This window comes from Scardinius erythrophthalmus, assembly GCF_964197995.2.
Source record: "Scardinius erythrophthalmus genome assembly, chromosome: 24".
Taxonomy (NCBI): Eukaryota; Metazoa; Chordata; class Actinopteri; order Cypriniformes; family Leuciscidae; genus Scardinius; species Scardinius erythrophthalmus.
Window position 1 is genome coordinate 27,028,899 of NC_138244.1, and position 22,001 is coordinate 27,050,899.

Genomic DNA, 22,001 nt, shown 5'->3' on the forward strand with positions numbered 1-22,001 from the left:
AATATTCACCTGTGTCGATATGAATATACAACAAATGGAAAAAAAGACAATACAATGTAATACAACAAAATATAATATAATAGTGTATATTAAGAATACCCTGGTAGTCAGTATGACACCAGTGAAAATTAGTTGTAGCCTTTAAAAAGGCTTTTATAAAGAAATTTCGATTCGAATAATATGAATCCAACTGAATGACAGCAAGACCTATACAGCGATTCTAGCAAAGCGACTGCACAAATGACAGGTTGTGACGCCACTGACAGTCTTATATATACCTACAGATGACAGTTACATGCATTTCAAAAGATTACATTGTGTGTTGATTGGACGATTCAAAAACAAAGATTTGTGATTGGTTGTAGGCAACCATGTGCTCTAAAAAGGGGTGTGTTCACAAAAGGGAGATGAAAAGGAAACTGGCCCGCCAGCAATATTTTCTGGCCCACCAGATTATTTTGGAAGTCCGTTTTTTTTTTTTTTTTTTTTTAATCAGCCTATTTTTAGGCCCCGTGTATCATCCGTTCAATCGACTTTTTTTTTTTTTTTTTTAAATGACTTGTTTTTCCCCCCTCCTTGAACTGCCACCTTAACATGGTGGAGGGGTTTGAGTACCCGAATGACCCTAGGAGCTATGTTGTCCAGGGCTATATGCCCCTGGTAGGGTCTCCCAAGGCAAACAGGTCCTAGGCGACGGGTCAGACTAAGATCCCTGGACACGGAAGCTAGCTCTAGGGACGTGGAACGTCACCTCGCTGGCGGGGAAGGAGCCTGAGATTGTGCGTGAGGTTGAGAAGTTCCGACTAGAGATAGTCGGGATCACCTCTACATACGGCTTGGGCTCTGGAACCACACTCCTCGAGAGAGAGGATGGACACTTCACCACTCTGGAGTTGCCCATGGTGAGAGGCGGCGGGCTGGTGTGGGTTTGCTTATAGCCCCCCAGCTCAGCCACCATGTGTTGGAGTTCACCCCGGTGAACGAGAGGGTTGTTTCCCTGCGCCTACGGGTCGGGGATAGGTCTCTCACTGTCGTGTGTGCCTACGGGCCAAACGGCAGTGCAGAGTACCCGGCCTTCTTGGGGTCTCTGGGAGGGATGCTGGAAAGTGCTCCAACTGGGGACTCCATCGTTCTACTGGGGGACTTCAATGCCCACGTGGGCAGCGACAGTGACACCTGGAGGGGCGTGATTGGGAGGAACGGCCCCCCTGATCTGAACCCGAGCGGTGTTCAGTTATTGGACTTCTGTGCTAATTACAGTTTGTCCATAACGAACACCATGTTCAAGCATAAGGGTGTCCATCAGTGCACGTGGCACCAGGACACCCTAGATGTAGGTCGATGATCGACTTTGTGGTCGTTTCATCTGACCTGCGGCCGTATGTCTTGGACACTAGGGTAAAGAGAGGGGCGGAGCTGTCAACTGATCACCACCTGGTGGTGAGTTGGATCCGATGGCGGGGGAGCAAGCTGGACAGACTCGGCAGACCCAAGCGTACTGTGAGGGTCTGCTGGGAACGTTTGGCCGAGTCTCCTGTCAGAGAGATCTTCAACTCCCACCTCCGGCTGAGCTTCGACCGGATCCCGAGGGAGGCTGGAGATATTGAGTCGCTTGACCTCAACTGGGGATGTCGTTGGACGGTGGAAGGAATACTTCGAGGATCTCCTCAATCCCGCCGTCACGTCTTCCATTGAGGAAGCAGAGGCTGAGGGCTCAGAGGTGGACTCGTCCATCACCCAAGCTGAAGTCACCGAGGTAGTCAAGAAACTCCTCGGTGTCAAGGCACCGGTGGTGGATGAGATCCGCCCTGAGTACCTCAAGTCTCTGGATGTTGTGGGGCTGTCTTGGCTGACACGCCTCTGCAGCATCACGTGGCGGTCGGGGACAGTGCTTCTGGGATGGCAGACCGGGGTGGTGGTTCCTCTTTTTAAGAAGGGGGACTGGAGTGTGTGTTCCAACTACAGGGGGATCACACTTCTCAGCCTCCCTGGGAAAGTCTATGCCAGGGTACTGGAGAGGAGAATACGGCCGATAGTAGAACCTCGGATTCAGGAGGAACAGTGTGGTTTTCGTGGAATGGACACTGCACTAGTGATATAAAACACACACACACACACACAGGTCTGTTAAATTAAGCAATACTTTTAAGGTAGTCTAATATTTTTCTGACTAACAAATTACTGATAAATAAACATGTTCAAGTTGATGGTTGTGTCATATTTATATATATATCCTCAAATCTGTCCATTTCTTTCAACAACATTCACCAGAAGTACTTATTTAAGCCTTTAAATTTGCTTTATGTATCAATGCACTTTTCACTTATGTCATTACCAAAACACTATGTCATTACCAGAACAGTATGTCATTACCGCCACGTTGCTTAATTTACAGCAAACATACCTTTAAAACTGTTTTATGTTCAATCTTGAGGTGCTACATGAAAAGCCTAATGAAATACTCATCCACTTATTCAAAGAAAAAACATCTAAAATTAATTTTCCAGAAATTAAACAAAAGTGTGCTCTGATGAACACAGAAAAACACATTTTGATGGTAAGAACAAGAAAATATATGTAATTCGCTGAATGGAAACATTTTGTTTTTTATACGTATTGTTGAAGGTTAACAATGTTTGCAAGATAAATGAGTTTAAATGATCTCTCCTTGATACATTCTTTGCATTATGAGACTTTTTGATGTTGTGACGGGAATGACGTTTTGCGGTGCCAGTTGAAAAATAGATATAAAATACTCAAATTATATTTAAGCTCAGTCGTGGCCATTATTATATCTTTACATCAAAGCATGTAAACATTATCTTGACATAATTCTAACAAAATTCAACCAAATTTCATTCATCAAAATGTAACCCAGCTAGCATGTATAATCGGCCCGAGCGCGGCTGCCCCGCGGCGCCTGCGGCTTAGACTCGGCATCGGCGTGTGTTAACCGGGCCGGTGGTGGGCCGCAGCTCACTCTGGCACATGCATTTTTGTTACGGCTGTAAAGCACTGGGCCGATTCCTTTTCACCGTTCTGGTAAATAGGCTCTGGATGTATGAGCTGGACCACTTCTGGAAATTACTCGGCTTAGGTTCATTTTAATGTAGCAATAATTAACATTAAAATTATTTTAAAATTGACGTAAATTCCTGACCCCATCTTATAGTTCATTAATGTCTTGACTTGTCCAAAATATGTTTTGCGTATAATAATAATAGCCTAGTTTTACAGATCATTCTATAATATTATATAGCAAAACTATTTAGTTGTCATGAATATGTATACGTTTATGTATTTTAAACATGCACAGTGGATAACAGAAACAAAAAATGCCGACTAAAATATTTTTCTACCGGCCAACATTTAATATCCTGTGTTTACTTGGGTTAATAGGATGGGTAGCCTACATTTATAACATCTTGTTAGTAACATTGAGTTTGCATTTCACAATACAACATGCATTGATGGCTGAAGTTGAACTCGCTCGGCTCAGACCCTTTTGCCAGCATGAAGCCGATTTCAACGGCAGCGAGCATCAGATCGCATCGCTGGAGTGACGTGTGCGGGTGAAATAAAACTTTACGCCTGACTTGGAATCCTCCCTTTTCCATCCAGCGCCATTGCGGGTAAGTCGTGTTCAATTTCATATATCAAATTTAACGCCGAGCAGAGTGTCAATTGAGTTCCTTTAAAGGAAAACTCCGACTTTTTGGAACTTTAGCTTATTCACAGTATCCCCCAGAGTTAGATAAGTCCATACATACCTTTTTCATTTCTGTGCGTTCTGTAAGTGTTATTTGACGCACCCACCGCTAGCCTAGCATAGCACAAAGACTGGATGTAAATGGATAATGGTAGCATACTAATCCCAATAAGTGACAAAATAATGCAAACATTTTCCTATTCACATGTTGTGATCTGTATAGTCACAGCGTGTACAAATAACAAGGCTATATGAGACAGAGACCATTTTTAATCGTATAAATACTGGGAACTATATTCTCACTAGGCGTAGGAGCACAGCTAAATCAACAACAGGGCGTCTCGTGTGCTGCGCTAATCACTCCGCCCAAGTAGCCACTCCGCCCAAGTAGCTGTGCTCCTACGCCTAGTGAGAATATAGTTCCCAGTATTTATACGATTAAAAATGGTCTCTGTCTCATATAGCCTTGTTATTTGTACACGCTATGACTATACAGATCACAACATGTAAATAGGAAAATGTTTGCATTATTTTGTCACTTATTGGGATTAGAATGCTACCATTATCCATTTACATCCAGTCTTTGTGCTAAGCTAGGCTAGCGGTGGGTGCGTCAAATAACACTTACAGAACGCACAGAAATGAAAAGGGTATGTATGGACTTATCTAACTCTGGGGGATACTGTGAATAAGCTAAAGTTCCAAAAAGTCGGAGTGTTCCTTTAACATCCTATATTATCTAGTTATACATTTTGAACTGTTGCTGATTATATGTTGATTATTATCGATCCGTTTAAACTGTTCATGGTCTTTGACATGCTTCCCTCCAGAAAAGGAATGAAATAATTTAGAATTAAATTAAGAATGAATAGGACCGTTATTAAATTCTTTATCATGTCAGAGTAGCTAAGCTAGTTAGCAGCTAATGAAAGTGGCTCCGATTTTTATGGCGCGAACAAAGCTAAACATTAGCTAGCTGCTACGGCTTGGCAAATTGTTAGGCTAGACGCAATTTTTATTGAATGTAATGTACGTGAATAATATTTACGAGCACAGTGATTTGTGAAGAACAAGTGGAACTAAATGTTAGCTGGATTAAGACAATTCACACTGCACAGTAACGGCAACAAAAAGTCCCCATTTTGATTTTTTAAGAAAATGTTTATTATTTTACTTATGTAAACTGGTTGGGACTTGCTGGGGGACTAACGTTATGATTGGTTAGTTTGCTCCATAATACAACTGCTGCGTTCCAGGCAGGATTTTGAGGTCGTAAATCACGACTTCAAACCAAGACTCACGACTTTGGTGCGTTCCAGGCAACCTAACCCGTGTTTTTACAACCTTAATTACCCGTGAAAAAGTGCACTGGAACGGCAGTCAAACCTGTGACTTCCCGCGTGAACTCAGTACTAATCGATGTACTCCCAGTTACGAGCTCTGACGTCACATAGTCGGGTTACAGGTTGCCTGGAAGGAAGCATCAATGCTCCGAGTCCAAATATATTGTCTATTAATGTTCTGGGTTGTGAAGATATTGAAAATGTGCAGACCGTCCTATTATTGTGAACGCTGTGACATGACGTGGTCGTAAAAGGCATCTAATGGTCTTTTGCACGGGGCTGTATGACACTCTCGAGTCTCGACATTTAATAATACAAAACGAGAAGTCGTTTCTGAAAGCTGCCATCTTTAACTTGTATTGTTGGTTCAAATGAATGTACAATATCTTGTGTTTTCCCGTGGGTGGCTGACTGTTGGGGCAATTTGTGAACGTGACACTTATTTTTCATGACATTCTGAATAACTTTAACGTTACAACGGCCAACTTTTGTGAGATAGGGCTGAGTCTGACTGCAGCATGACAGTCTGAGGCCGGAAGTGAGCGCAGCAACGTTTCAAAGTTTAAAACAAAGTTATTATAAATATATTTTTAACGATTTTATTGAAAATATAATATATCTAAAATATAAGAATTATGTTTTTTCCTATTAACAAAATACAGGCCTATACTGCAACAAATGTTAAGTTTTTTAAAAGTTAAAATTATACTTGATCCATTTGTTTTGTTGAGTCAAATGATTAATGATATATTTTGAAACAAAGAACAAAGCTTAAGCGTTATTTGAAAATATGTTTTAATACTCAAACCATTTTACAACTAACCTTTTTTTTCTTAGACCATAAATTATATGATAGACTGAAAACTGTGAAAAGTGAAAAAATAAAAACTCCATACAAATTGAGTTAATCCTGAGGCACCTTTCATCTCCTACCTACTAACTCCAAACCTACTCAAACTTATCCTGTGTGTTTGCATGTTGAATGGGATGCATTCATAGATCAATATTATAATAAAATATAAATACAGAAATATATAATTGGTTGTTTTGTAAGCTTACGTTTTAGTGTGGATTGTTTATGTAACCTTTACGTTAATGAAGATAATTTAATATTTTGTCTACTCTATATCATGCAGAAAACCATCTAATTCCAAAGAGACTAAAATTAAATATGTGTATCTGATTCTGCGTTCCAGGCAACCTGTAACCCGTGTTTTTCCAACACGGCTATGTGACGTCAGAGCTCGTAACTGGGAGTACATCAATCTAGTACGAGTTCACGGGTGGGAAGTCACGGGTTTGACTGCCGTTCCAGTGCACTTTCACGGGTATAAGTTTGTAGAAACACGGGTTACAGGTTGCCTGGAACGCACACAGGTCGTGAGTCGTGGTTTGAAGTCATGATTTACGAGCTCAAAATCCTGCCTGGAACGCAGCATGAAATGCAATTCAAGTTGCTTTGAATAAAAGCGTCTGCCAAATAGATAAATGTAAAATTATAGGCTATCTATTGCCACTGTACAACTACAGATGTTCACACCTCCATGAACAACAAAGTGGGCCTTTTTAAAGTGGATTTTAATGGGATTATTTAATTTGTCTGTTTAAAAATACCGCCATCACAAAAAGGGCAATGAAAATTTCTGCAACATGTTGTGCATTGCTCAAAGTGGTAGCGCTGAACCTTTCCAAATTGTTATGTGGTTCTCTAGGTGAAATAAAATACAATTAATGCTATTCTCATGGTCAGAAAATTTAATAAATGCTGTAAAATACAACGCCAACAACAAATTAAATCATAAATATTTGTGACTTAAAGTGATACAATCCAACAGTACATACAATCCTTGGACTAAAAAAGGGAAATCGTAATGCTTTAGTATAAGAAGACATTATGTATGGTTTTGTACAATGCTAATCTTTTTTTCTTTTTTCCTCAGGTAATTTGCGTTTGCAATTCAATTTAGGCAAAAAAACAACAACACTGCTCTGAGGTAAGAATGGCTGATCAAATGCATGATTTCAAATCAAATTTGAGACGCAAGGCAGTTAAATCAGTGTCTAATTTGCTGCAGGGTATTGAGAACGACAGTAAGCTTGTTGACAATGATCTGACTGATGACCACACTGTACATGACTTGCATGTTGATTTATTCATTCATTCATTCATTCATTTTTATTTTGTTTCGAACATATTACAAATAGACAAAGAAAATACAATATAACATATATAAGTTGTAAACAAAGCAACAAAACAAACAAAGTATTTATCCACAATATTTGAATAAATAACTAATGTGTTCGAAAAGGAGCAGGAGGAAGCCAAAGCTTATTACTTCCCACCCCTAATTTCAATGCTCATAATTACTTAAACACTTAATTACGCCATTTATATAACCCTTACCCTTTTTTGGACTTGAGTTATATATCAGAGTAGAGATGGCAAGGCTTGATATTAACTTAGGTAAAGATAAAGACTAGTTTGCTCTGGTTTACTCAGTAATACTTCTGAAAAATCAGACCCAAGCTTTACGCTTACAATGTATTCACCAACCCAAAATCTCAAATGTTTACATTATACAAAAACCAAACAAAACAAAATAATAAACAAGGTAGAAAACAGGAAAACTTCAGTTACATCAGACATCAAACAAGAAAAGTTAAGCGTTTGGGAATCTTGACTGGAAAAGTGAATTAATAAACTTAGCTGATGGTGAAGCCGACATAGCTTGGTAATGGATGAAATGTCCTTGCAAAAGTCCACACTTTTAACTTGATAGTCCCAATGTTGCAACTAGGAAAAGTGTCCTCCTGTCTTCCACAAGTGCAATCCAAACCCTCTAGTGCTCACGTTAAACGGCCAGGCGTCATAATCCAAACACCCAACCATAAAGCAGAAAGTTAGTTGAAGCAAGTACTTTCACCCATGTAAGAAAGCACAGGAATAAAAAGGTCCATCTAAATAGACGACACATTCACAATTAGCATGAATAGCCCAATGCTCAACACACTCCATATCATAGTTATACATTAAATAAATGTACACTCTGGGTTTGGTAATATTGAGAAAAAAAACACTCTACTTACTGATTGACCAAAAAGGAAACACATTCCTCAATCATAGGACCTTAAAAAGCCAAACAGAATAGCCCAAGGAAGCCATTGCTTCCTCTATCCACATGCTTGCCTCTTCTTCAGGTATAGTACCTGGCTAAATACTCATCTATGAAGATGATTAGCGCCCTCTAATGGTGTGGAAAAATATAACCTCTAAGGTAACAGAGTTAAAGCTGTTACATACCCCTCCGCTCAGAGGAAAATTTGTCATAACCATGGCAAATTTTAAGGTTCTGTACATGATAGGTGTCACATTTATCAGGATCTAAGATAGAAACAACTGCATAGTTTACAGGTCCCAACCTCTTCTTAACCCTTGCTGGACCTTTCCACTTGGCAGATAATTTAGCCATTACACCTTCCTCAGCTCTGGATAGGGGATGAGCCCGTACCCAGACCACATCTCCTTCCTGGAAATGAGCTGGCTTGCGACGCTGGTCATAGTACTTCTTCTGCTTTGCCTGAGCTCGTTCCACGTTACACTTGACAATGTTAAGAAGTTCACTTTGTTTGTCAAGTGTGGAATAGGCAGGGTGACTAGGATCTGGCGGTCTCTGGAACGCACGCTCCATTGGGCCTTTAAGTCTTCTTCCTAGTGCTATTTCCGCAGGAGTGAATCCAGTGCTTTCATGAAAGGCAGTATTGAGGGCAAACCTGAATTCAGGAATCCACCTGTCCCATAATTTGTGATGGTCACCAACATACGAGGCAATCATTGTCTTCAGATTTCTGTTAACCCGCTCAGTAAGGTTAGTCTGGGGATGGTAAGCAGTTGTTAGTTTTTGAACTAATTTTTGATTTAAACTGTGACAACAGTAATGACTTTATTTCTGATTGGAACTTTGACAGTGACTGTGATGATAAAGAGGGACCTTCTGAGGATAGTCCTAGACCTGACCTGGCTGATGATTTAGTTAATTGGGCTTTGCAGTTTAACATAACCATGGTTGCACTTACTGCCTTGTTGTCCATCCTAAGGCTTCACCACCCAAATTTGCCAAGAGATGGGAGGACTCTCCTCAAAACAATCACAGACTACAAAATCCTACCTGTAGCAGGAGGTGCCTTCTTTTACTTTGGCATATTGAATGCTATAACAGGCCTTCTTGAAAATGTGTGGATGAAACTCCCTAGCAAACATTGCCTGCAGTTACAGTTAAACTTTGACGGGCTTCCATTGTTTAAGAGTAATAACCAGCAGCTGTGGCCCATTCTAGGTTTGTTGAAGGAAGTAGGTAAATATCCATTCATGATTGGTGTTTTCGGAGGGGACTGCAAACCCAAATCACTCACTGAGTACTTGAGGGACCTGGTGAGTGAGTTGAGTAGTCTTCAGTCTGGGTTTTGGTTCAAAGGAAAGCAGTTTTTTCTGAAAGTCTGTTCTGTTGTGTGTGACGCTTCAGCCCGGGCTTTTGTTAAAGGCATAAAGAGTCATTCAGGCTATTCAGCTTGTGATAAATGTGTACAGACTGGTGTATATATAAGCAACCGCATGACTTTTCCACAGACTGCCTCCACCTTAAGAACGGATGCTAGTTTTAGGCAAATGTTGGATGAAGATCATCATGTAGCACAGTCTCCTCTGACTGGACTTGGCATCGACATGGTACTTGATTTTCCTCACGATTATATGCATTTGGTGTGTCTTGGGGTTGTACGTCGGTTGTTTGACCTGTGGTGTAGTGGGCCTTTGCCAACTCGCTTGTCTGGTCAGCTGGTTAAAGCACTATCTCAGAACCTACAGAAACTGAAGAATCACATTCCGTGCGAGTTTGCTAGAAAGCCTAGAGCTTTTGAGGAAAGAGGGAGATGGAAGGCTACGGAGCTACGGCAGTTCTTGTTGTATACAGGCCCTGTCGTTCTTGTAGATATTCTGGCTGCTCCAGTCTACTACAACTTTATGCTGCTGTCGGTTGCTATTTTTATGCTGGCTAATCCTGAGGTTGATGTAGGGATATGTGACTATGCAAAGACACTACTTGTGTCATTTGTTGAACATTTTGGCAGACTTTATGGTGAGGGCTTTCTGGTGTACAATTTGCATGGCCTTGTTCATTTGGGAGATGATGTTAAGAGACATGGATGTATTGATGAGATATCTGGGTTCCCTTTTGAAAATTTTCTTGGCGAGGTAAAGCGCATGGTGAGAGGGCCAAATTTCCCAGTTGCCCAGATTGTCCGTCGCTTGTCTGAGCGTACCAATAACAGAAGGGTCCATGAAGGCGATGTGAAAGCTGGAACTGTATTAAAGAAAGAGCATGTCGGTGGTCCCTTACCACAGGCTGTTAGAGGAGGAATACAGGAGTTTAGAGAATTGCACAGGGATCAATTTTGTGTTAAAATTACAGAGGGGGATAACTGTATTAAAATAGGTAATGACATTGGCTTGCTTCAGAATATCATCTTGCTTGAAGGTAATGTGCACTTGGTGTATTATCAGTTCTGTGCTGTTGAGCCATTCTACACATTTTCCCTCAGTTCATCTAGCCTAGGTGTGTTTCTTCTCTCACAGTTGTCAGAGAGTTTGAAGTGTGTTAAAGTTGACGATGGCCTTCGTAAATATGTCCTCCTCCCTTTCAAAGACGAACATGTTGGAATGCCTTTGTTGCATTTACATTAGGCTTAATTGTTGCATTAAGAGATTAAAGGAATAGTTCACCTCAAAATGAAAATTGTCATCATTTACTCACCCTCAAGTTGTTTGAAAACCGGTATGAATTTCTTTCTTCCGCTGAACACACAAAAAAAATATTTTTAAGAATGTTGGTATTTATCAGACAGTTGATGGTACCTATTGACTTCCATAGTATTTTTTTCCTACTGTAACTTTCCACATATGACAGTGACTGTTAAATGTCACATGAATCCAAAATGAAATAACCCAAAATACTCAGAGAAACGTTAAACACAATACTATGTACAGACAAATATACCCACCCCATAGAAGGTACAACCCATTAAATAATATCAGAAATACAAAACCATCAATCATAAATTACTGCACATATATGTTAGTTAACATCTTTAACAGTAATATATATCTTTAAAGGGTCATTTCACCCGTGGAGACATGAATGTGTATTGAAAGTGGGTCATTTATGTAGAAGAAATGTGAAATTATTTTTGAATTTGGAGCTTTCTAGACTGAGAAAAGCCAGAAAATGTATTTTTGGCTTATGTGGATGAAAGACAACAACTCCCAGAATGCACTTGCTTCGCTGCCCTACAAGGCCACTCCCAAGCCACGCCTACCGGTAAGACAGCGCAGTTGAGAACAAAAACATCAAGGCAAGGCTAGGCTACGAGTGAGTCTCCGTGACGAGTTTGCCCAAAATGTCCGGGATTCGACTTTTGCGTTCTACAGTCGCCATTCATCATGTTTACTGTGGCGAGCAGGACGAGGCTGAGGGGCGCGGGAGAACGGCGCGAGGCCGGTGGCGTGATTACTGACGACCGACACCTGTGAGGCACTGTTCTCGTATCTCGCACGGAGGAGCAGGTATTTTCTTAGCAATGGTAAAACACACATCAACCGATCACGCCACCGGCCTCGCGTATTTCAACCGATCACGCCACCGGCCTCGCGTCTTTCAACCGATCACGCCACCGGCCTCGCGTCTTTCTCCCGCGGCGCTAGCCTCGTCCTGCTCCCTGTATTACTGTGATTACTGATGAGCGCGCCTGTGAGATGCACCGGTCTCATGGGCTATCTCTCACGGAGGTGCGGCTATTTTCTTAGCAATGTTAAAACGCAAATCAACCGATCACTTGTTTAGCATTCATGTAAACATTACATTCAGATTCACCAATCGGGGTGAATTCAGTTAGATTGAAACAAAAGGTGAGCATGTAAACAATGGATGGCGACCGCAGAAAGCAAAAGCTGAATCCCGGACATTTTTGTCGATCTCGACGGCCGGACATGTCCGGGAAATAGAGTATGGTAACCCCTACTACTCCGCTTTCTTCGTCCATGTTTTGTGCAGGTTTCTGCCGTTGAAATCAAACGCACTCGCACTGATCTGTGATAGGTCTGTTAGCGCATTAGGTCCAACCCCCTATGGGCGGGTTTGAAAGGGTGGATCTAGTGCTTGTAGTCTTAACAGAAATCCCCCCCTCTTACACTTCCTCCTACAATGACGCAAAATGACGATTTTTGCGTCATTGTAGGAGGAAGTGTAAAGAGGTAAATACAGATTTCTTTCGTCTCGGGGGAAAATGAAAAAATGTTGCATGACCATTCAATAGTATGACTGGGTTTCTAACAATGCAAAGCTTAATGCAAATGGGTGAAGTGTCCCTTTAAATAACATGGATGGCAAATATAATTAAAGAAATGTAATAGATGCAACAATGAAAACCCTCCTCACAGAACTGAAAAGGTGAGGAGGGACTGCTCCAATGTGAAGAAGAATGAAACCCTCTTAGAGCACAGCTCTCCCTTAAGGCTGGGAGAAACACAGATCTTTCCCTACACTACTATGGAAGTCAATGGGCTCCATCAACTGTCTGGTTACCGACATTCTTCAAAATATCTTTCTTTGTGTTCAGCAGAAGAAAGAAATTCCTACAGGTTTAAAACAACTTGAGGGTGAGTAAATGATGACAATTCTCTAGGGCTGTCAAACAATTAATTATGAATGAGAACTCTGGTTAGTTAGAGTGTATCCAGCTGGGTTGTGTATACAATCCTTCCGACGGAACACTATTTGTTGTTTTGTTTATTATTTTGCCTTTTTTATTTTTAAGGGTTATCCTGGGTGGAGATTTAACTCTCTGTAGGGGGTACGCTTTCGGAATTTCAGTTCAACTGATTGTTGCGGATTTCAGCATTTAATGATGCCCCGAGCCCAGTACACCTTTGAAGACTAGGTAGTAAATAGTTAAGTGTTTTTTCATAGATAGGAGCTGGAGTTTCTCAGATTATAGAGGTGAACCCATTCTACAAATATTTGTAAATAATTTCGCTTGTGCGTGTGTATAGTCTTCTCTTCTTCTCTTTGTTGTTCTCTTCTTTTTTTTCGTGCCTACAATGTGTTTTGACTTGCAAGTCTTTGGAACCTAGGTTACATAATCTGACATTTCTTTTTTATAGAATGTATCATATCGTGGAATTTGTAAATTCAAAGGAGGTTGAAGTTGTCCATTCTAATTGACTGAAAGAAGGCGAAAGTTTCTGGCCCCCTTTTGTTTCTCTTGCAAAGCTGCGTAGGGCAGCTAAAGATGGAGTGATGCCAGGTGCTGACTGGACTCGATTCAAAGTCCGTGTGATGTATTCGCATGGTATAGTAATGCTTAATTTTCAAATAATACAGTTTTACACTTAAAGGTGGATTCAGCGATCTCACACGTTTTTTAAATCAGAACATTTCTGTTCACCTACCGCAAACATCTCGTCACTATCCGCTAGCTGGCTGTCTCCTGAACACACTGTAGAGAAACGAGGTCTCTGCAGTCAGTCTAGTCTCCACAAACGCAGCTCAAACAAACTGAGCAACAAATAGTTTGACCCTCAAGCATAAAACATAATACACTGTTCCAGCCAATCACTGACAAGAATGATGTGGGGTGGGATTTGGGGGGTTTGAGGAGGAGGGAGGGGCTAGCTAGCCTCTGTTTTGTTTGATAATAGTTCAAACATCAACAAGAGGTTACGCCAACTGGGTTCGCTGATAGCACCTTTAATGAATTGAAACTTTTCTGCACAAGTAACTCAAGGAGCCCTTCCATTTCGGGCTGGGCAATATTATCAATGACATTGTTATGCACATCTCATCAGTAAAGCCGGTTCCTTGATTAGTAGTAAATCACCATCACCTGCTTTCAGATGGAGCGGTATTTACACAGAGCCGTAGTTCACTCACTGACAAGCTGAGCCATATCACATTAATTATCGCATGTGTATGTAGTAAATGCCACTCCACCTGAAAGCAGGTGATGGTGATTTACTACTAATCAAGGAACCGGCTTTACTTACGAGATGTGCATAACAATGAAATCGATAATATTGCCCAGCCCTACTTCTATTTATACCTAATCTGCATTTGTGTTGTTCACAGATGTGTATGAGATTGCCTGTGCAAAGCTGCTAGAGGCAACAATTACCTCTGATCTAAACACTGAAGAAGAAGAGGATAACAGGCCAGAGTACATGAAGAGAAAGAATAGGTAGGAGTGTCCTATAATTTCCTTTTATGGCCGCTTCAAAAGTTACAATATAACTGGGCAAACAATTAGGCAATGCCTTACAATGCACTCCTGACAAAACAAACTTCATCATTTATAAATTAATTTATTATTCATTCCAAAGAAAAACTGACATCCTTATGTAATCAATGATAGAGGCTGTAAAAGAATCGTATCCAGCAGTGAAGAGGAGGAAGAGGAGCAGGGTAGGACTGCTGCACCTTGTGCTCCAACCAAAAAAAAGAAATCTTACACTCCACTTGCACCAGTCCCCTGCATCCCATATCTTGGTGGTAGGCCTGTTACAATTGTTACAGTGGTTTAGATCTTTTAATCTTTTATTAAGCATCTGTGTGAAACTAACACAACTGCCAATTGTACCTCTGTGACAGCTCTAGGTGATGGGAGTCAGCTAGCTGGTCAAGGCTTTTGGTCACCAGGCCATATTTCAGAGACCACAGTTGATCTCCCTTCTGATGGAAACAGCTCAGCAGCAGGTCCGTGGGCTTCTTCCCCGTCAGTGAATATCACAGCAGCGGCTAGTCCACCACTGTGGTCTCCAGTCTCAGTCTCCACTACCAACAGCCTGAGGGCTCCTACTGACACCCCAACTTATGCAGCAGCTGGCAGTAGTCGGTCATCAGGCCAAGATAGATATCAAGTAAGAAGGGCAAGAAAGCTATGCTAAAGCTTATGGAAATAAAAATTAACTTTGGTATGTGTGTAATGAGATTAAAACTTTTTTTTTTTTTCATAGAACACTCCACAAGTACATGACCCTCAGAACAGGTCTTCTCGGGAGGCGGTGCCTACAGGTAGAAATTTTACAAAGCGATCCATCTCTGTTTACTCTGACATATCTACGTACAATGTTTTGCTACTTTATCTGCTTTGCCTGCTTTTTCATGTCTTACAGCAATTGCCAAGGAGATCCTCATCCAGCTCGACTCTATCAGAGAGCAGCAGTTGCTCATCCTGGTGCAGCTCCAAAAAATCACCAGCAGTCAAGCTGTTCCAGACGTCATACCAGACCCAACACATTTTGGGCTCCCGCTTTCAACTATAGAGGAGCTACAATGCTTGGAGGAGACATTAAAAAATCCAGATGAGAAGAAAAATCTGGTGAGTTAAATTATGCATTAATCAAATAATTCCTAAAAGTCAGTCCCCACTCTCACTCGCGCTATATTCCTTAAATCACTAATGATGTACATGTCTTTTATTTCAGACTGTTCTCCTTGGAATGATTGGAGGCATGACTCTTAAAGACACTGTGGGAAGGGTCCTGAGAAGAGCAATGAACACTTCACTGGCGAGACTCATTAATTGGAGTGGGGCCAACCGAAAGCCTGCGTTCAAAGGGCTCACTTTGAAAAATGTGGTTCTGGGTAAGTGTCGGTGCTGTATTTGTATTGAAAAATTGTACTGACCATGTTTTTTTACTCCAAGCGACAGTGAATAAAGTATGTAGGTGCACCAGTGCAACTGACCCGATCAGGTTCTATGGGTGCACACTAGGGCTGTCAAAATTACTCAAATGACGTTAGAATATTCCTTCTAAAAAAAAACACACATTCCAACATCTGGTTGCACATTTTGTCAATGTTGCGTTACGTCAATAACAAGTAAGGGTTGCACGACTACTAATTTCTGCTAGTCGATCTCTTATCAAAACAATGATTGTTGTTTATTTTGCGCGCTCAAGTTTATTTCATATGTTCATATAAGTTTATCCTATCGTTTATGTTCATATAAGTTTATTTCATATTGTGCAGCAAGCGCACTCATAATGGAAGCGATGCGGTCACGGCTCGGTCGTTTTTGCCAGGCACGCTCAGGTAAAAATTTAAAAGGAACTGAATAAGATGTCAAATATAACCCTCATGAATAAAATCAAGTAGGCTAATATTTAGGCAGAAAGAACAGTTCACCTAATAAGTGGAGGCTTTAAATCATTTTTGTGGCAAGTGTAAAACTACATGTTTACTGGTCTAATTTGCCATTTAAAGACATTTCAAGGAAGTAAAATGACTGGCTAAGATATATCTGTCAAATATAATAACCATGAGCGAAATCAGGTCATTTACCCCAAACAAAATATCATGACTTATGTCTATTTACAGGTTATGCCCATTTGTTTCTGATAAAAGGAGTGTTAGATGTGTATAAACTGGGGCAATACAGCTTTAACACGATGCACGCTGACTTTCGGCTCATTCAAGCCAGCAAATTTGCAACGAAATACGCTTCAGGTGTCTTTCACATATAACGTACCCATGTCTTAATGCCAGACCCGCAATATATCTTTTTTTTTACATAACTAATTCAAAGTAAAATGTTGTTTCATCAGTCATCTATATCTCCAACTGCTGTTGGCTCACAGTGTGTACGTGGTTAAACATAACTCGTGGCCACAAGAAATAGATGTTTTCTCAAAATATGAAGTCGATGCCACTAGATAAATATATTGTTCCCTCAACATATGATCTCGAGGCCACGACTTTGCATCGTGTGGCCACAACATGATGTCGTTACCGCAACAAAATTATCTCGTGGCCACAACTTAATATCCCACGAGATATTATGACGTTCCCACGACTTAATATCAGGTTCCCACAAGTTTATATGTTGTGGCGACGACAAAACTAATTGAACCGAACATGTCCCTTCCCGGTCACCATACAAATCAACTCAGTCAAAATCAAGTTTGTTTAGTTATGCAAGATCGCAAATTATCTTCTAACAATATTACAGACATGACATGATTGTGCAGTGATATATTAAGGGACTTACATTTTAGGGACAGTGGTCAGATTTATGCTCTGTTTCAACAAAAATAGTTCAAAACAAAATCAAAGCTAAATGTTTGGGCATCTCTAAACAAGTGTTTCGTTAATGAATGAATGCGTTTTCATATTAATCTAGTGAGTCTATGATTCAATCACCCATTCATAAAGACAGTCGCTTGCTTTTGTCACTGAATATTCAATCGATTTGTTTAAACTGGAACTAAGTGGCAAAGAAAAATGGTGGTCGGAGCCAGAGGGCAAACAGGCAGACAACATAGACCAAAGTGTGTGTGTGTGTGTACGTGCGAGCGAACGTGTGTGTGTGTACGTGCGAGCGAACGTGTGTGTGTGTGTGTGTGCATGTGCGAACGAACGTGTGTACGTGTGTGTGTGTGTGTGTGCGAACGAGCAAGCATGATGAGCCAAGTTCTATGGTTAAGTGTGATCCAATAAAAAAATGCATTTAATGAACCTGTCTTCCTTGTGCTGTTTTATTTTCAGTTTATCTTGCATAAATAACGGTTGCTAAGATATTTTAGTAGGCTATTATCCTGACATGAATGAATTAAATAAGGTTTAAATAAGTGTAGCCGGTCAATTTAGGCATTTGAGTTTTTTATTTAATTTAATTTTTTTTTTTATGTGTAATAAGAAATGTATATACTGTTAACTTCAGCAAAACTTGTTTTCAATGTACTGTTCTCAATGGTTCCGATCGAGAGTTCCTATCAGTTGTTGTATGTGGGGCTTTAATTAGTGGGACACCTACGGAAACTATATCGCTTCTCCTTTAAAGTGTAAGTTGCAGGTTAACCACCACAGCCAATTAATGTGTAAATTAAAGTGCTTTATATGTATATATTTAATTATTTCTGTCTTAATGCGTTAAAATAACATTTATTGGGGTTTCTTCAAAGGTAGCGTGTTTTTTCAGTAACTGGTGATGACGTCACAAGAGGAACTCGCAACCCATACTCTGCTAGATTCCTACTGTATTATGGCTATTTGGAGAACGACTGAGGATGTGGGAAACCATCAAATTCTTTATGGACCACAGCCCTACAATTTTTAACCGGTCAGGCGTGAGAGAGGGGAGCCATGGTTATTAATGCTTGGTGTGAGGAGAATGAGTGGAGGGTTAGCCAGGTGTCCCGGTGAGTAACGTTAGCTACGTTAGAGCTAGTGCAACCAGGTGCAAACTTAACCCGGATAATATAACAGAACAAGCAAGTCTTTTCAAAATATTGCCGTCATGTAGAATAGCAAGGAGGGACAACGACTGAAGACAATATTTACTTACAGTAAGTCAGTCCAAATCAGAGCTGCACGTTAGAGATGCACGTCAGGCGCAATCGCTTGTCTCATCGCCGCCTCAAACGTCATGTAATACCCTTCCTCAATCCACGCGTTATCAATTTCTCACGATTTATTAGCAATGTTTATTGTCAGAAAGAAAAAGAGAGATCGATGTCCCCATCACTGTGTGTGTGTGGGCTATCAGCAGTGGAGAGTGTGTGCTGCCGTGAGGTGAACGCGGTTTGTTTAGTGGAACAGCTCGACCCGCGACCGGCTGATCTGACGTGCCTGAACCCGTTTGTTTAGCGAATAGCTTATTCTCATTTCAGGCATGATCACGGTCCCCTTGAAGTCAGCACACACGAGCATGTTTACAATGGAGTTATTTTATCCATAATTTTTTAATCAAATAAAACATACAACCAACTTTTCTGCAGTTATGTAAGGCATCTATAGCTGCTAGCGTACGGTAACTCTTCTAGTGAGTTCCTCTTGTGACGTCACGCCCCATCTAGTGGAAGGGAGCGGGAGCGGTTAAAACCACTGTTAAAAGTGCCAACTTTTCATATTATATCAGCATTTTGGTATAAAAAACAATGGTGGGCAGTTCTTATCTTTATGTTTAATAAACACATTGCATTATCTTCGTGAAAAATTTAACCTGCAACTTACACTTTAAGTGTTCGCGCTAGCCCAGTGTGGAAGCTGGAGGAGCTGAACACGCAGCGTCAGCTGAAGCCTGGGCTCTGATCCTTTGGGGTGGGTGGGGTATCCACCCCCCTTCAATATATATATATATATATATATATATATATATATATATTATTATTTTTTTTTTTATTTTTTTTTTAAGGAAGGAAATGAAAGGAAGGAAAGGTGAAAGAAAGAAAAGAAAAGAAAACAATACAGATTCATCACCCAGGTGGATAAAAAATTCAGTAGGTGGCGGTAATGCTCCTATGGAGTAAACGGCCAGATAACTAAAAGAAGAAGAAGAAGAAGAAGAAGTGTTCGCGCTCAGACGCATGGTGTATGCAGACGGGGAAGCGGAGGTAGTTTTTCTCTCTTCTATTTGTCTTGTATTGACTGATTTTCGGTAATGAAAACACTTTATTTATGATGTCAAAACACTGTTAAGAGGTTATGTCATAATGTGTATCAGTGTGATTCGATTATTTTCTTTGTAAGTTGCTCTTTTAACCGTGTTAAAGTTAGAGCCTCATTTTCACGTGCGTCTTTCAATGCAGGAATGAGAGAGTAGGCCTTCTCGAATGTCCCTAATTGTGCCTCACTACTCTGTTTAAGGTATGTTTTTCCAATTTGTGATCTTTCATTTGACTGTTTACTATGTAAAGTGTGAGTTAAACTTGATAGTTGTGTAACGTTACCTCCAGTATATACTAGGGCTAATTTCATACTAAAATGCCTTGTGTATATCTTCATGCAATGAGACTGTTTGTGTAAAAAAAGGAACTTTATTATACACACAGTAGTTCAACAATCAGTTTAAAGAACATTTATATGTGCATTTAAGTGAATTTAACGTGTGTATGTTAACCTTCTCAAATGTTTTATTTTATTTCCATTTATTTTCCCTGTGAGTGCTGTCCTGTTATGTGGGGTAATTCAGCACCATTGTTTACATGTTAAATGCTATATAATGCCTTTGTGAAGTGTTCGCGCTCAGACGCATGGTGTATGCAGACGGGGAAGCGGAGGAATGAGAGAGTAGGCCTTCTCGAATGTCCCTAATTGTGCCTCACTACTCTGTTTAAGGTGAATAAATATCCCAGAGTATCATCACTTCAACCGTTGTGTGGTCGTGTTTCCATGGTGTCCTGTGGTTACCACTTGAAGTCTGCTACATAAAACTGGTGCCATGACCCGGATCCACTTGGTCAGCTGCAGCCGATCGCCAGGGTCTAGCAGTGTGCTGTGACGTGTTTTGCGTGGCCAGAGGATCTACACAGCAGATATTCAAGTGAAGTTATTCGGACATTTGCACACACACACACGCGCGTTTACCTGTCCACCGTGAAGTTCCACTTAATCCCAGACTGTGCCGTACACTTTACACGCAAGCGTGCATCAGACATTTGCACATATTGGACGTTGACGTTCACATTTACATTCCTTTGAAGACTGAGTTCATCTCAAATTATATATTTTCATTGAGTTTTTTTCTGTAACCACTGCATATTTACATATTTCACAAATTTCTGTTAATTTATTTGGGTTTCATTTTTGTCTTACCATTCAGAATGGCCGGAAGAGGTCGAGACACTTCTGAGATATTCACTCCATTAGCTGGGAGGGGTAGGGGTCTGTATAGTGTAAGGGAGAGTACAGGGGCCATACCAAAACTGTTATTTCCAAGTACCTTGTCAGAGCCAAAAGTAAATCCCCATCCAGAGTTAGCACAGCCAACGTGTTCCACTCCATCTGACCCCAGCCCCAACGTCACACAGCAGCTACGAGAGTTAATAGGAGAGCTGGGTAGTCAGATTGGTGAGTCTATAATCAGCCATTTGCTAGCCAGTCAGAGTGTAGTCAACCCGTTACCTACAAGTCCACCGGAGCTAACCAAGAATGTGCTCCAACCTGAATCCCCCAAAGTCAACTTTATAGTGAGGTCTGACATCAAAGAGCCACCCATGTTCAAGGGAGACCAGAGTGACAAGTACACAGTACAAGAGTGGATAGATGTTATGGAACTGTACTTGCAGAAAAGCAGTTGACCCGAAGCAGAGAAAGCCGATACCGTCATGAGTCACCTCCTAGGAAGGGCTAAAAACATAATCAAAGTGGGACTAAAAAGCATAGCTTCTTCCAGTCCAGCTAGTGTTGAGAGAATTTATGACATGTTGAGACACTACTTTAGCGATCACCCAGTGTCACTGTTGCCATTGGCAGATTTCTACGCAACACAGCCTAAAGCTAAGGAAAGCCCCGTCGACTATTGGGTGAGATTGAACTCCGCAGCTGAACGAGCCAATGGTCACTTAGAACGCAGTGGGAGTAACATGGAGAACATGAGTGTGGAAGTAGCCATGATGTTCATACGAAACTGCCCTGACCCAGAACTGTCCAGTGTGTTTAAATGTAAGCCTATGAGCAAATGGTCAGTCGAAGAGATACAGGAGGCTATTGATGAACATCAGAGGGAAAGTCGGTTTTGCAGAGCACCCAGTACAGTTATACCTCGCACCCTTCAAGTATCGGCAGCTACAGCAATCTCTAACGTTGAAGTCGTGGAAAGTGAAATAACTGCTATCAATGCCGCAGCATGCACTCCAAGTAGCCATCCTAAGACAGGTGATGCAGTCAATCCTGATGCATTAGAACGTGTCCTCAGCATGTTAGAGAGAGTGCTTGAACGGACTAGTCAGCCGGCGTATGGTCCTTCAAGGCCCGTCCAAACACATGGAGCTCGCTTTCTGTCTTGCCGCATTTGTGGGGACACAGCACACTCCACTCGCTCACACTGCATGCGAGAGAGACGGTGTCTTGTCTGCATGAGGGTTGGACACCAGCGTAAAGACTGTGTTCCTAGTGTTACAG

The 22,001-nt window shown here is 41.1% G+C and overlaps 2 protein-coding genes across 2 annotated transcripts in view; both read left to right on the forward strand.

The window, feature by feature from the left end:
- The window catches only part of LOC308684743 (histone H1-like), a gene marked incomplete at both ends in the record, with an annotated part of 113,146 nt that overhangs the window by 77,544 nt on the left and 13,601 nt on the right, over positions 1–22,001 (forward strand). The window lies entirely within an intron of this gene.
- Positions 9,716–15,836, forward strand: LOC308684219 (uncharacterized protein; the record flags this gene model as incomplete). Its single annotated transcript, XM_081355334.1, has 7 exons — positions 9,716–10,184; positions 14,229–14,337; positions 14,512–14,648; positions 14,748–15,016; positions 15,113–15,170; positions 15,272–15,477; positions 15,584–15,836. The coding sequence occupies 7 exons, from the start codon at positions 9,716–9,718 to the stop codon at positions 15,782–15,784; spliced, it is 1,449 nt and encodes a 482-aa protein (XP_081211460.1). The 3' UTR covers positions 15,785–15,836.